This window comes from Salvia splendens, chromosome 4, assembly GCF_004379255.2.
Source record: "Salvia splendens isolate huo1 chromosome 4, SspV2, whole genome shotgun sequence".
NCBI classification, from domain to species: Eukaryota; Viridiplantae; Streptophyta; class Magnoliopsida; order Lamiales; family Lamiaceae; genus Salvia; species Salvia splendens.
In genome coordinates this window covers 16619015-16633969 of record NC_056035.1, presented here as the reverse complement: position 1 = coordinate 16633969, position 14955 = coordinate 16619015, and the positions used below count along the sequence as shown (strand labels likewise).

The 14955-nt window shown below is 41.5% G+C and overlaps 1 protein-coding gene, 2 long non-coding RNA genes and 1 other non-coding gene across 4 annotated transcripts; 3 read left to right on the top strand and 1 right to left on the bottom strand.

Moving 5' to 3' along the window:
• Window positions 1-30: 30 nt before the first annotated feature.
• On the top strand, window positions 31-147 carry LOC121801698. Its single transcript, XR_006050635.1, has one exon. It is a non-coding gene; the product is annotated as a U5 spliceosomal RNA (small nuclear RNA).
• Window positions 148-3350: 3203 nt separating this feature from the next.
• LOC121799340 lies at window positions 3351-4144 on the top strand. Its single transcript, XR_006050258.1, has 2 exons — window positions 3351-3591; window positions 3663-4144. It is a non-coding gene; the product is annotated as an uncharacterized LOC121799340 (long non-coding RNA).
• On the bottom strand, window positions 3441-4205 carry LOC121799339. Its single transcript, XR_006050257.1, has 2 exons — window positions 3827-4205; window positions 3441-3752 (listed from the first exon to the last, which is right to left on the bottom strand). It is a non-coding gene; the product is annotated as an uncharacterized LOC121799339 (long non-coding RNA).
• A 7970-nt stretch (window positions 4206-12175) lies between these two features.
• LOC121800731 lies at window positions 12176-13563 on the top strand. Its single transcript, XM_042200241.1, has 3 exons — window positions 12176-12672; window positions 12762-12939; window positions 13024-13563. Exons 1-3 carry the CDS (start codon window positions 12176-12178, stop codon window positions 13561-13563), a joined length of 1215 nt encoding a protein of 404 aa, XP_042056175.1.
• Window positions 13564-14955: the final 1392 nt, after the last annotated feature.

Here is a 14955-nt window from a genome sequence, read left to right as displayed (position 1 = left end):
TCACATGTCCATCAAATTTAAAAATAATTCGGCTACGCGTTGAGCATATAGTTTGCTATTCTTTTGCCTTATACTAAAATTACCGTATACTCGTCGCTTAAAAGCAGCGTACGTTAATTTTTGGATGGGGTTTCTTCATCAGAATCTCCTTGCAATTCAAGTTTAATTTTTTTAGCTCCCTAATAGTTACATGGTTCTGCCAATAATACATTCAGCCAAAGTTTTATTTTTTAATTTTGTAATAGTTCTTTGATTGTGCCCACATATGCAGCTATCGAAGGTATTTTATTAATTAATGAACCCTATATTACAATTACAATTACAATTACAATTACAATTACAATTACAATTTCAATTTCAATTTCAATTTCAATTTCATAATAGTTATTATGCTTCTACCAATGTGCAGCTATCTTTCTGAATAAAGATTAAACTTGTAGCCAGATTATTAATTTCTTTGTTCCAATACAGTTATCATACAGTAGTAAGCAAACGGTATATAACGAAAAATAATACTCCATCCGTTCCAAAGAAGATGACCTTTTCCTTGGAAAGGCATGAAATTTAAGAATAACTTTATTTTATGTGTTAAGCATAGATAATAAAGTAAGAATGATAAAATAGAATAAAAATAAATGTGTATCTATCTCTCCATATATAAAGGGCAATTTTTGAACTGCCACCTTGGCAACATCTAGGCAGGAAAATGAAGATTGTTTTCTTTCTTTTTTTTAATTATTTTTGTAGCCTTAGATGATGCTGTCTAGAAAGTCTACATTTTATATCAGAGACATTTTTTATGCTGGCAACATCCCGGCTTAAAATTCGACATCTTATTGGAAAATCTGATTGGTTCAATGTGAAGTCCATGGTCTAATTTGTTTGTTAAGTGTGCATATTATTAGTAGGATGCTAGACCATTTGTGTTAGAGATGCGGGTGTATGTACGAAACACTATTATATTACTACAATACTATATTTGTTCCATTCTTTCAGGCTGTGACTGATCATTTATGTTTCCAATGTATTTGTTCCTATAAAACATTTAACATGTTAGTAGTATTCATATTTTAAACATCTCTATCATATAAATCCAAAATCTTAGAGCATCCACAATGGCGCCTAGCGCACCGCCTAGGCGAGCCCCAGCGCTAGGCAGTGCGCTCTGCGAACCATTGCAACCGCCTAGCGGTTTTCCGAAAAAAAAATCGCCTAGCGCTAGGCGATATACGGGCGCTCGGCGATCCGCTCGGCGCCATTGCAGGGTCCGGATCGCCGAGCGCATCGCCCAGCGGATTTTTTTTTAATTTTCCAAACACTATATATACGCGTTTTGCACGTCATTTTCATTCGCACCACTTGTTTTAACGAGTTTTCTCTCTATCTTAATTTATGTACAAGAGCAACAACGCGAAATGGAGAACAACAACGAAGGTACTCCAGTGACGAGCGGGTCTCAAACTCCCCAGGTGCCCGTGGGAGGTGGATGGGGTCCGATGCCAGGGTACTACAACATGTACCCGTGGCAGGGGATGATGCCCGGGATGGCAGCCGTGAGGAATATGCCCGGGATGGCAGCTGGGGGGAGTATGCCGGCGTGGCACGGGGTACCGGGGATGCAACCCGGTATGCAGATGATGTCGGGGTGAGTGCCCGGGATGCAGATGATGTCGGGGAGGGGGGACGGCGATGCAGCCCCCGACAGGAGGGGTACCGGCGACGCAGGGGGCGTCGGGGGAGGAAAACGTCTATCGCCCCAGTTTTGATTTTTCGACTGCTTCTTCGTACACATCGACCCCAACGGAGGCGCAATTCACGCAATTTGAGACTTTTTCCTTAGAGGAGTTGGGGTTTGATATTCTCGGAGTTCCGGATACTCCCGTTCAAATGGGGGAAGCAGTGCGGGGTCGTGCCGCCCCAAAGAAGAAGGGCAAGGGGAAGAGGGTCGGCAAGTCGTCGCAGCCGGGTGAGGACGACTGCTCGGTACGGAGGAGGTGGACGGATGCAGAGAACGTCGCGATGTCCAAGGCGTGGGTGAGTGTTTGCGATGATCCTTCACTTCGAACAATCAGAGGATCGTCAACTTATGGGCTAAAATAGCAGTAGCCTACAAGACATTTTGCCCGGAGGGGAGGCCACGCACCGGGGAGGATTGCCGGAAGGCGTGGGACCGAATCAGGGCTGCTGTCTCCCGATTTTTGGGCTTGTACACCAACGCCCTCCCCATGCAGAGCAGCAGCCAAGCGGAGGATGACTGCAGGAGGATAGCGGAGAAAGCCTTCCCCCAGCCCGGGTTGTATAAGGGTTTCACCTACTGGAACTGCTTTGTGGTGCTGAACGAATCCAAGAAGTTTCGAGTAGGTGTCGACGCTGGCTGGCCGAAGAAGCAATGACTGAACTATACCGGTGATTTCAGCGGCAGCAGGGGTGGTTCCCACGACCTCCCCGAGACGGCCCAGGTGATCCCCACCCCTCGTTCGTTCGCTCGCAGACCTCGTCCGGCTGAGCAAAAGCGGGCTCAACGGAAGGCGAGGGGGGTCGCCGGGGGTTCCCAGGAGGTCCAGTCGGCATCCCCCTTGGCCAGTCCACAGAGGATCTCAAATTTTTCGCGCGTCAACAAACGCGCACTCAGATGGTCAAGACGTTAGTCGAATGGCGGGCGGCGACGGACCCCGAGGAGAAGAGTTTTCTTCACGCATTGCTCGTGAGCATGCGTGACGATTTGAGTGGAGGCGGCGGCAACGGTGGCGGCGGAGGCGGCGGCGACGACGATGGAGGCGACGGAGACGAGGAGTGAATTTTTTTAATTAATATACTTTTTTTAATTAATGTACTTTTTTTATTTTATTGTACTTTTTTAATTAATGTACTTTTTTATATTTTAATAGTATTATTAAATTTTCTTGTATCTGTGTAGTAAATTTAATTCCGTATGTTGTGTGATTGTTAATTATTTGTTTTATACTCCCTCCGTCCCGCTTTAGCAGTCCCGGTTGATCAATTTCGGGCGTCCCGCTTTAGGAGTCCCGGTTGAACTCGGTGCATAAAAATTGATGTCCACTACATCAATTTATTTATTACATCATTTAAAAGTGGGACCCAACCTCCACTACATCATTTATTTATTACACACTTAAAAGCAAAAAAGTAAAAAAGTTGTTTAAAAGTGGGACCCAACCTCCCCTACATCATTTATTTATTACACACTTAAATATCCCTTAAAACATGTGCACGACTCAACCGGGACTGCTAAAGCGGGACGGAGGGAGTATAATTTTGAGTGATATGACTAGGCTATGGCTGGACTATTTGCTTGTCTTGATGATGTGGCAGGAGAATTTTTAGTGCTGATGATGTGGCAGGAGGGGTTTGTGGCTGGGCTGTGGCTGGGCTATTGCTATTGTGGATGCTCTTACTAATCTAAAGTGCCGGTTTGGTAAAAAGACAATGTTATCCTTTTTGGAGAGAAATGAGAAGCTGATTGTATAATTATTTTTTTCTATTTTTTTACAAATGTTGGCATTATACGGTTTACAAAAAATGCTCAATTAAAGCAAGGCTCTCAAAGAACATTGCAATATTTATAAATAGGTACTGCACAATATTATTGAGGCTGCATTTATGTCTATTTGTAAACTAATGTAAACATATTCTTATTGCAGGCTCGTGGTGATTCTGGCCGTAATCCGGCGATGCTCCGGTAGACTCAACGGGATAAAGGTGGATTCTTTAGATCTATCCATTTCTGGAACCTTACAACAAAAATGGAGAATTGTAGCTGAATAATATAGATCAACCATTGATTCAAAACAAAAACCAAACTTACCAAGACAGTCAAGGCCGATCCCGACTCGCGACGGCAAGCTACTCCGGCGGCGGCTGGACTTCTGGGCGAGGAAGGGAGAAGTACAACGGCAGCGCAGGCTACCTGGCTGTGCAGACCCACCAAAATCCTCTGCAAAAGCCCCTATTTAACAGCGGCTGCGATTAAATATGAAGAAGACGATGGATTATATGAAATTAGGTTATTGAGGTGTATCTGTATGGGCTTGATAGTTGTGGGCTTCAATTATATTTAGTTATGATCTTCTAAATAATTAGTAAAAAATTAAGATATTTAATGCTGAAAAATTAAGGTATTTAATGGCTGATTGTATTGATATTTGGTTATGTTTAGAGCATCTCCAATAGCAATAGCTCAGCCATAGCCCAGCCACAAACTCCTCCTGCCACATCATCAGCACTAAAACTCATCCTGCCACATCATCAGGACAAGCAACTGGACAAGCAATAGTCCAACCATAGCCCAGCCATAATAAACAAAATTATAAAAATAACAATCACACAAAATACGGAATTCAACTTACGACACAGATACGGGAAAATGAAATAATTTCATTTAAATTAAAAAAAGGTACATTAAAAAAATTACAAAATAAAAAAAAAAAACTAACGCCATGCAGTCCTCCGCGCCCACAACTCTTCAGTTAAATCCTTTTGGAGTCGAATATGAGCTTCCACTTGGCGCATGTCGGCATGTGTGCTTGGAGGCGACCGGCTTCATCGTGAGGCACCCCACTTCGTACGCTGGGGGGTGGCCACGCCGTGGCTTGGACCGACTTCATTATCGTCGTTGGTCCAACTAGTCAGTTGTACACCTTCATCTTCGACAATCATGTAGTGCATGATAATACATGCGTACATTATATCGACAATGCAATCGACATGCCACAAACGCGTTGGACCTCTAATTGCCGCCCATCGAGACTGGAGCACACCAAATGCGCGCTCCACGTCCTTGCGCGCCGACTCCTGCCGTTCCGCAAAGTAGGCCTTCCTCTCATCTGATGCGCATCTGATCGTCTTCACAAAGACGGGCCACCTAGGATATATCCCATCCGCCAAGTAGTAGCCCATATCATGCTTGGTTCCCGTTGGCGACAAAACTGATGGCCGGACCGACGCCCTGGCACTGCTCGTTGAAAAGGGGCGACGAGTTGAGGACGTTGAGGTCGTTGTTCGACCCAGCTACCTCAAAATATGCATGCCAAATCCACAGCCGGTAATCAGCTACGGCCTCGAGTATCATCGTGGGATTCTTCCCTTGTAGCCGGTCGTGTAGAACCCTTTCCAGGCAGCGGGGCAGTTCTTCCACTCCCAATGCATACAATCTATGCTGCCTAACATACCCGGGAACCCATGCTTCGCCCCGTGCATCTGCATCAGCTCCTGACAGTCTTCGGAGGTAGGGCTTCGAAGGTACTGATCACCGAATATTTCAACCACGCCCTGACAGAAATACTTCATACATTCAAGGGCAGTCAACTCGCCGATGTGGAGGTACTCGTCCCTCATGTCAGCCGTGCCTCCGTAGGCCAACTGCCTGATTGACGCAGTGCACTTTTGAATAGGTGTGTGGCCGGGTCTGCCAGCCGCATCGTGCCTGAAGCGGAAACACAGATATCGACGCTCCAAAGCGTCAACAATACGCATAAACAAGGCCCTGCTCATCCTAAAACATCGCCTGAAAATGTTGGCGTTAAACCGCAGCTCCGGTGCGAAGTAGTCGTCAAATAGCCGCTGATGTGCAGCTACGTGATCCCGATCAATCACTGCTCGGCGGTGGACAACGAGTCAAGGTACCGTCGGCTGCAAGGCCTGTTGTATCAGCTGGTCGATCTCTCTGGGGCGTATAGGCCTCCAACTATTCATTCAAACGTCGTTCGAACTCCTCAGCATCCCCATCACTATCACCACTACCACCACCACTACCACCCGCGTTACTCATTTCGCGTTGTTGATCTTGTACAGAAATTAAGATAGAGAGAAAACTCGTTAAAACAAGTGGTGCAAATGAAAATGACGTGCAGATCGCGTATATATAGTGTTTCGAAAATTAAATAAAAAAAATCCCGCTCGCCGATCTGGAGCCTGCAATGGCGACCAGGAGATCGGCGAGCGCATCGCCGAGCTCTCGGGAATCGGCGTGCGCTCGTCGTTTTTCTCGCCGATTGGGCCCTCGCCGACTGCAATGGTTCGGCGAGCGGACGGCTAGCACCAAGAATCGGTTAGCCGGTGCGCTCGCCGCTATTGGAGATGCTCTTAGTAGTAATATTAATTAACTATGTTAACAATGCACGAATTTAGGATTTTGAGTATATGTAATTATGATTTGTTTAGATATATTTAAAATTAGGATTATATTTAAGTATATATTCAATGTTAAGTATTTGTAGAATTTAGTTTAAGTTTAATTATTCTTTTCATCTATTATTAGTTAAAAAATCAATTAATATTTATTTTATTTTGTATTCCATCAGTCCCATACAAATATGGACATGTGATATTTCTTGAGAATTAAGATAAAATTGATAAAGTAAAAAAGAGGAGGGAAGGTAGTTAAAGTAGTGTTAGTAGTTAATGGTTCTCAATTTACTATTAGGGCTTGTTCACTACATCCCTTGTGGGTACTCATTAAATGAAACAAGGGCATAAATGTGTTTCCTGGGCCCACACAATTCACATACTAAATGGGCGTTCATTGACTCTTAATTGGGCTTCAGATTTGAGGAATTGCATTTTGCCATTTTTTTAACCTGCCTTTTTCCGACTGCCAATGACAGGTTTGCCCCTAACACCATTCCATGAAAACTATTTGACGCGCACATACGAACAATTTAGCGACAATCGAAAATTGAACATTTTTATGAGGCGTAAATAAAGCTTCCAGTTTCATAACAAATACAGAGCATTACTGAAACAAAAATGCAATCCGGAGCGCTGCGGCAACTGATGGTGGTATCCTCATGGAAGGTGTGTTCAATAAGTTTGACGCAATTGCATATTTTTTTGGTGTTGCTACCATTGTATTTCAGTTAATCAACTTTTGGCAGTTGTGGAATTGGTGTTTATAGGTTCTATAGGAATGAATTCATCACCAAGGCAGAAGTTTCGGAAGGGAGACCGGACGCGTAGAATGTGGACGCCGCGTGAGGAAGAGATCCTCGCAGCGACACTCCTTGAACTCGTTGCTAGGGGCTGGAGAAATTGCATATAAGCTGAAAAATGATACTTTAATGTGACAAAATGACATAAAACTGATAAAATGATACTTTTGCCCAATAGAATGATACTTTCAGCCTATAGAATGATACTTTCAGCCTATAGAATGATACTTTCAGCCGATAGAATGATAGGTGTTTTTGGTGTATAAAATGACATTTTTGTTTAATAAAATGATACTTTTACCTTATAAAATGATACTCTAAGCGGATAAAATGACAGTTAGCTTATAAAAATGATAGTTTAGCTGGAGAAATTGCATATAAGCTGAAAAATGATACTTTAACGTGACAAAATGACATAAAACTGATAAAATGATACTTTTGCCCGATAGAATGATACTTTCAGCCTATAGAATGATACTTTCAGCCGATAGAATGATAGGTGTTTTTGGTGTATAAAATGACATTTTAGTTTAATAAAATGATACTTTTACCTTATAAAATGATAATCTAAGCGGATAAAATGACATTTAGCTTATAAAAATGATAGTTTAGCTGGAGAAATTGCATATAAGCTGATAAAATGATACTTTAACGTGACAAAATGACATAAAACTGATAAAATGATACCTTTTCCCGATAGAATGATACTTTCAGCCTATAGAATGATACTTTCAGCCGATAGAATGATAGGTGTTTTTGGTGTATAAAATGACATTTTTGTTTAATAAAATGATACTTTTACCTTATAAAATGATAATCTAAGCGGATAAAATGACATTTAGCTTATAAAAATGATAGTTTAGCTGGAGAAATTGCATATAAGCTGATAAAATGATACTTTAACGTGACAAAATGACATAAAACTGATAAAATGATACCTTTTCCCGATAGAATGATACTTTCAGCCGATAGAATGATACTTTCAGCCGATAGAATGATAGGTGTTTTTGCTGTATAAAATGACATTTTTGTTTAATGAAATGATACTTTTACCTTATAAAATGATACTCTAAGCGGATAAAATGACATTTAGCTTATAAAAATGATAGTTTAGCTGGAGAAATTGCATATAAGCTGATAAAATGATACTTTAACGTGACAAAATGACATAAAACTGATAAAATGATACCTTTTCCCGATAGAATGATACTTTTGCCGGGTAGAAAGATAGGTATTTTTGGTGTATAAAATGACATTTTTGTTCAATAAAATGATACTTTTACCTTATAAAATGATAATCTAATACGGAATACAGTAATATAGTGATGTGTTAAACGTCTATTCATCCACATGTGATAAAACCAGAAAAGTTTAGTTAGAGGGGGATAAAACCAAATGAGTACAATATCACATAATTTGCAAAAAGTTTCGAAAAAGATCAGTAGCTAACAACAAATCCTATCTATTCATCCACGTGTTCATTGCTAGTTGCTCCCTGGTTTGAGTCCATTCGGCAGTTGGCTCGACGCAATTCACATAATCAGCGCCTATGTTTTCTTCTGTGTTGCCCAACTCCGCCAAATCAGCATCATCAAGCTCCATTTCGACCGGATCAACCTCCATCTCCCGCCGAATAAAATTGTGTAGTAGAAAACAACACATAATCAAGCGGATCTGAGTCTCAATTGGATAGAACGATGCACTTCGAAGGATACCCCAACGCATTTTTAAGACTGCAAAAGCTCGTTCGATTATGTTTCTTGCCTTAGTATGGCGCATATTGAACATTTCTTTTGGATCCTGCGGGGACTCGGTTCCTGGGCCATACTCTTTCAGATGATAACGCACGCCACGGTATGGTGTGAGGAAGCCATTACTGTTAGCATAAGCATTATCACACAAGTAGTAACAACCTACACGTAGATCATTCAAATAACATCAGCTTGATGATTTTCTATTTAAGAACACATATTTGAATAAGTGGACTACCCCGGTATAGAACAACATACCTTGGGGCACCTTGAAGCCATTATACCGGGTAACTGCATCTCTAAGAATACGGGAGTCGCCAGCAGACCCTTCCCACCCGGCTAGTGGATACACGAATTGCATGTTTCGATCACACAAGGCAAGGGTATTAGTGAGCAATTGTATAAAAATAACTTGTAGGTTAACAGCTGATAAGTGCATTACAAAGTATAATACCTTAAACCATTTCCATCTATGATCTGTGTTGTTTTCGGCGACGGGAGTGGGTTTGGAAATCAGCACCGAGTGAAGGCTGAGAATTGCACAAAGCACGTTGTGCACAATGTGCGAAATAGTGGCCCCAGATCGGAGGAAATGGAATTTAACCACACGGTTTTTATCATGATGAACAAGTACCCCCAAAAACATGGCAACCTGTTCCTCGATTCCTAAACATCTCCCGATGTGCAGGCCACCCCGCGCATGTAGTATACGACATAACCGTCCAAAGGTGTTGCGGTCCATTCGCAATTTGGCGATGCAATCCGTATCACTAGCATGCACAAGTCTATCTAGATGCTCCACTTGCGTAGGGATTTTTTTCAATATACTATACCGCTTTGCGTGGTCTAGGACCTTTCTTTTTGCCAGCCGGGTGCGGTCATTAAGGTAATTGTGCAAGAAATAGGTTGTTTCAATACGATAAAGTTGCATAATGTCCTCCAATACCATGACCAGATGACCGTGTTCACTTGTGCGGCCAGACATTCCTTAATTGCAGAAATTGTGTGGATACCTCTACAATTGCACTGGCAAAATGACTTAACAGATACGTGCTCAATGATAAAGTAACTCTACAGCAAATTACAAAACAATACAGATACGTGCTCAATGATAAAGTAGCTCTAGAGCAAATAGGCATTATAAACGATATCACGGCACAAATTTAAGCACAACATATGCCATCCAAATGCTAAGAATTTACAGACATATACACTCTGTATCACATCACACACAGCTTCACAAATCCAAAATTTTTTAGAACACAACACAGGATATGGAGTAGATGGAGAACCGATGACTTACTTGTGGAGGCTGGAGTAGAGCTTGCAGATCCTAAATTCGTCTTGGATGGGTAATTTCACACCTGGTACAGCCGTCGTTCCCTGCGACGAAACACATAATCAATACAACACTTAGAGCCCGTATCTTCGTCTAAGTTAGGGGCCTGTTTATTGCAGAAAAAATTAACCTGAAGCAGCGTTGTCGAGAAGTATGATGATCAATTTTCCTTGAGTAAAAAGGCAGCGGCTCAACAATAAACTCGAATTCGACTCTGAAGCACGAATCGGGGATCTAGCTTCGACGATTTGCGAGAACACCGACCTTAATTCTGCCTCCGTCGATGGCTGCGAACTACCCAGTTATCGCCGCCGTTGTAGAGCGTTGGGGCTTCGGTCTTCCTCACAAATTGAAGAAGTGATTTCAAATTAGGGGTGAAAACCGAGCACCTCAGGGCCACATTCGACTTTTGCCATCCAATTCTTGATGCGGTTTTCGATGACATTTCAATTAGCACCATTTTCAGCCGTCGTTCCCTGCGACGAAACACATAATCAATACAACACTTGGAGCCCGTATCTTCGTCTAAGTTAGGGGCCTGTTTATTGCAGAAAAATTAACCTGAAGCAGCGTTGTCGAGAAGTATGATGATCAATTTTCCTTGAGTAAAAAGGCAGTGGCTCAACAATAAACTCGAATTGGACTCTGAAGCACGAATCGGGGATCTAGCTTCGACGATTTGCGAGAACACCGACCTTAATTCTGCCTCCGTCGATGGCTGCGAACAACCCAGTTATCGCCGCCGTTGTAGAGCGTTGGGGCTTCGGTCTTCCTCACAAATTGAAGAAGTGATTTCAAATTAGGGGTGAAAACCGAGCACCTCAGGGCCACATTCGACTTTTGCCATCCAATTCCTGATGCGGTTTTCGATGACATTTCAATTAGCACCATTTTGTCAATAAATGTTATTGCCTTATTTACGGAGTGAACAGTGCGGGCCTTAATAAAATGCAGGGCCATCCTCATTTATATCAAGACTAGTGAACACCCAAATATGACCATAAATGAAGCATAAACTGTCTATCTGTAAAGTAGTGAACACGTCCTTAGTGTATTAATTGTGATATATGTTGTAATAACTTGATGTACATGGGTAATACATTAGAATAACTTTCCATAAATGAAAATGCCTCTATTTTTATACGATGGACTAAAATGGAATATGCACATTTTTTATGGTACGGATGGAGTATAAATATTAGTATTAATTATTTATTTTGTATAATTTGTGATATTATATTTAAATTAAATTATAAGAAAATAAATTAAATAATATGATATTTAATTTGTATAAATAAATGATCATGGGGTTGATGTGTAATTTAAATAAATATGTAGGTAAGATTGAAAAAGTAACAAAAGTAGTAGGTGAATATAGAATTTTCTTTAAGATTTGAGTTGGTGTAAATGGTTGGAATATAATAGCTCTTCGATGTTAAAATTACTTATGAATATATATTTGTATTCAAGATACTCCCTCCGTCCACCATTAAAAGTCTCATTTCTCCATGGCACGGGTTTTAAGAAAGTTGTTAGAGTGTGTAATAAATGGTATGTGATAGTGGAATTTGGGACCCACTTCAAGTTTGTTAATTTTTTGGCTCTCAAAATTTCGAAAATTGCTGCCTTCATATATGCATTAAATATGCTTCTTCAATTCAATTCAATTGCATTACTTATGCTTCCAAAATTCGATTTTTGCTCCCAAAGTCACAATTTAAAACTGAATTTAAATCAACATAATAAAAAAACCCTTCAAACTGAATTTAAAATTTACACTCAACATAATAAAAAAAACCCTTCAAATCATAATTCATCAAATTAGCTTGAAATATGTTCACCATACACAATTCAGTCACTGCTATTGATTCAAAGTACAAAGAGGGAAAGCTAAAAATCAAATTTCCCTCTACAAAAAAAATGAGGGAAATTTGAACTCCTAAAAGTACAACTTCAAAGCTGCTATTAATACCTCACCTACACTCATTTACTCCACTTCTAACCACCTCAATCTGAAAAACTCCCAAAAAAAGCTCCCAACAGTTTTGTTGATGTAAATCCCTCAGAAAAAATTCATCATAGGGATGGATATTGGGTAGCGGCCAACAAAACACTTGAATAGCAGCATCAAGAACAACATGGTGCAGTTTCTACTCAAGCACAGCCATGATGGAGTGCTCGCAAGAGGGGCTGTTATGGAAGCAGCAGATGCATTTGAAGTTAGTAGGAAAACCGTGTACAGGGTATGGAAGGCAGCCAAGGAGCTGATGCAAAGGGGAGAACCTGCAATTATGCAAGGAAAGATTAAAGGATACCATCATGCTGATCAATTAAAAATTGATGAAGAAAAGGTTAGAAATTTATCTACTCTTGAGAGAGCTTCACTGAGAAAAATGGCTGTCAAATTAAATGTTAGCAAGAGCACATTAGGTCAGTGGGTAAAGCATGGTAAACTAAGGCCACATACAAATGCAATCAAACCTGCACTCACCAATGTCAATAAGATAGCAAGGGTTAGATGGAGTCTTAGTCAACTTCAGCCACAAATTACTCAAGGTAGAGTTCCATATCAAAGCATGCACAATGTAGTGCATATAGATGAAAAATGGTTCTATATGACCAAGGCCTCAGACAGGTACTACCTCTTGCCAGATGAGGATGAGCCATATAGGGCATGCAAATCCAAGGATTCATAACTAAAGTTATGTTTATGTGTGCTGTCAGTAGACCACATTTTGGTATGGATGGGCAGCCAACATATGATGGTAAGGTGGGAATATTTCCCTTCACTGAAGTAATGCCAGCACAGAGGAGATCAAAGAACAGGCCCAGAGGGACCATGGAAACCAAGGCAGTCCATTCAGTAACAAAGGAAGTGATGAGGGACTGCCTGATCAACAAGGTATATCCAACTTTTTCATGCTATCAGATCTTAACAACTCATGAAAGATCATCATTTAGCTAACCATATTGTTCTCCATGACAGATTATACCTGCAATAAAGGCCAGGTGGTCTGTTTGGGCAAGTAAAGACATCTACATTCAGCAAGATAATGCAACCCCACACATAACAGCCATGGATCCAGAGTTTCAAGCTGTTGCCAATTCAGATGGATTTAGAATCCAACTGATTTGTCAACCAGCTAATTCCCCTGACACTAACATCTTAGACTTGGGTTTTTTTAGAGCAATTCAGTCACTGCAGTATGAGAAACCATGCAAGACTGTGGATGAACTTGTGGGGAATGTGTGTAGCTCTTTTGCAGAGCTTTCACCACAAACACTCAACAGAGTATTCCTAAGTTTGCAGGCTTGCCTCACTGAAATCCTCAGGTGCAGGGGTGGAAATGGCTACAAAGTTCCACACATCAACAAAGATAGGCTACAAAGAACAGTGGGACTGCCCAATCAGCTTGAGGTGGAGGAGGATGTTGTGAGAGAGGTGCTACAATGGCTACAAATGCCAGAGAACAATTATGGGTCAGTGTATGATATAGGCCACCTGTCAAGTGCATTTGGCATCTAAGTAAGCCAAAGTGATGTTTTTGGAATAGGGTAGTCTGATTTTTTTGGTGTGTTGGTCAGCCCCTATTATTTTTGGGTTAGGGTCTGCTGTTTTTGTTTTTTTGGTGTATAGACATAGTGCAAACCGAATGTAATGCACATAGGATGATGATACAAGACCCTCAGAAAAATTTCATCATAGGGTATGGACACAAGCCTCCAAACCTATTAAAGGGGTGGCTTTTAACTTAACCATATTGAACACATACAAACCCCATCATCACAGAGACTACAAACAGCATATTCCACCAAGTATAGCCACAATTCCAATCAGATTAGCAACTCAGAATAATTTCATCATATTGCAGCAAGTAAAGCCTCCAAACCTATTAAAGGGGCGGCTTTTAACTTAACCATATTGAACACATACAAACCCCATCATCACAGAGACTACAAACAGCATATTCCACCAAGTATAGCCACAATTCACCATCATATTAGCAACTCAGAATAATTTCATCATAGTTCAGCAAGTAAAGCCTCCAAACCTAACCAAGGGGTGGCTTTTTACTCACAATAACCAGCACATACATCATCATAAAAGCAGCAGAGACTAATTTTTGAAATTCCATCACATATCAGTAGATTCAGCCTCCTAACTCAAACTGGGGGTGGCTTAAACAAAATACAATAACCACAGAACAGCCCAATGCACAAATTCCACCAACAAACATTCAATTCCACCAACAAACCTAATTTCAGCACATAGGGCAAGATCAAACCTCCTAACCCAAAATGGGGGTGGCTTAAACAGCAACAACTCAAAATAACCCTACAGAAACCCCCAAAATCAGACCAAACGAGAATCTCCAAACCCTAGATAGGGGGTGATTCTTAAAAACTCACAACATTAGAGGAGGTCTTTCATGCCAGGCAAGAGAATCAAGAGGATCTCCTTGAACCACTCCTCTTCCTCAACAGGCCGCCTTCGCCTCTTCACCCGCGATGTTTCAGGCACCACGGTGGAGTCATCAACACCATAACCCGGCGTATCAGGGACGATGAGCTCCGAATCGAGCCAAGCATCGGGCGTATCAGGGACGTATAGCTCCGAATCGAGCATGGTCTCCGGCGTATCAGTGACGACTAGCTCCGAATCGAGCTTACATTCCAGATCTGGGGTTTCAACGGACATAGATGGCTTAGAATCGGTCGAATCGACCTTCGATTCCACCATCGGAGTTTCATCAACCACAGTGGACATCGAATCGAACGAATCGAACCCATTGATGGGGGATAGGGTTTCAGAGGGTACATAGTCCATTTAGGCTAGAGTGAAGAGGAGGAGGAGGCGGCGAGTGTGAGGAGGAGGAGGCGGCGAGTAGATCTAGGGTTTTGGAATAGAGAGAGGGTG

Coding starts and splice junctions, on each gene's coding strand:
- LOC121800731 (XM_042200241.1), top strand. CDS start 12,176: ATGGTGCAGTTTCTACTCAAGCACAGCCATGATGGAGTGCTCGCAAGA. Junction 12,673..12,761: donor ATGACCAAGGCCTCAGACAG/GTACTACCTCTT, acceptor GTGTGCTGTCAG/TAGACCACATTTTGGTATGG. Junction 12,940..13,023: donor GGGACTGCCTGATCAACAAG/GTATATCCAACT, acceptor TCTCCATGACAG/ATTATACCTGCAATAAAGGC.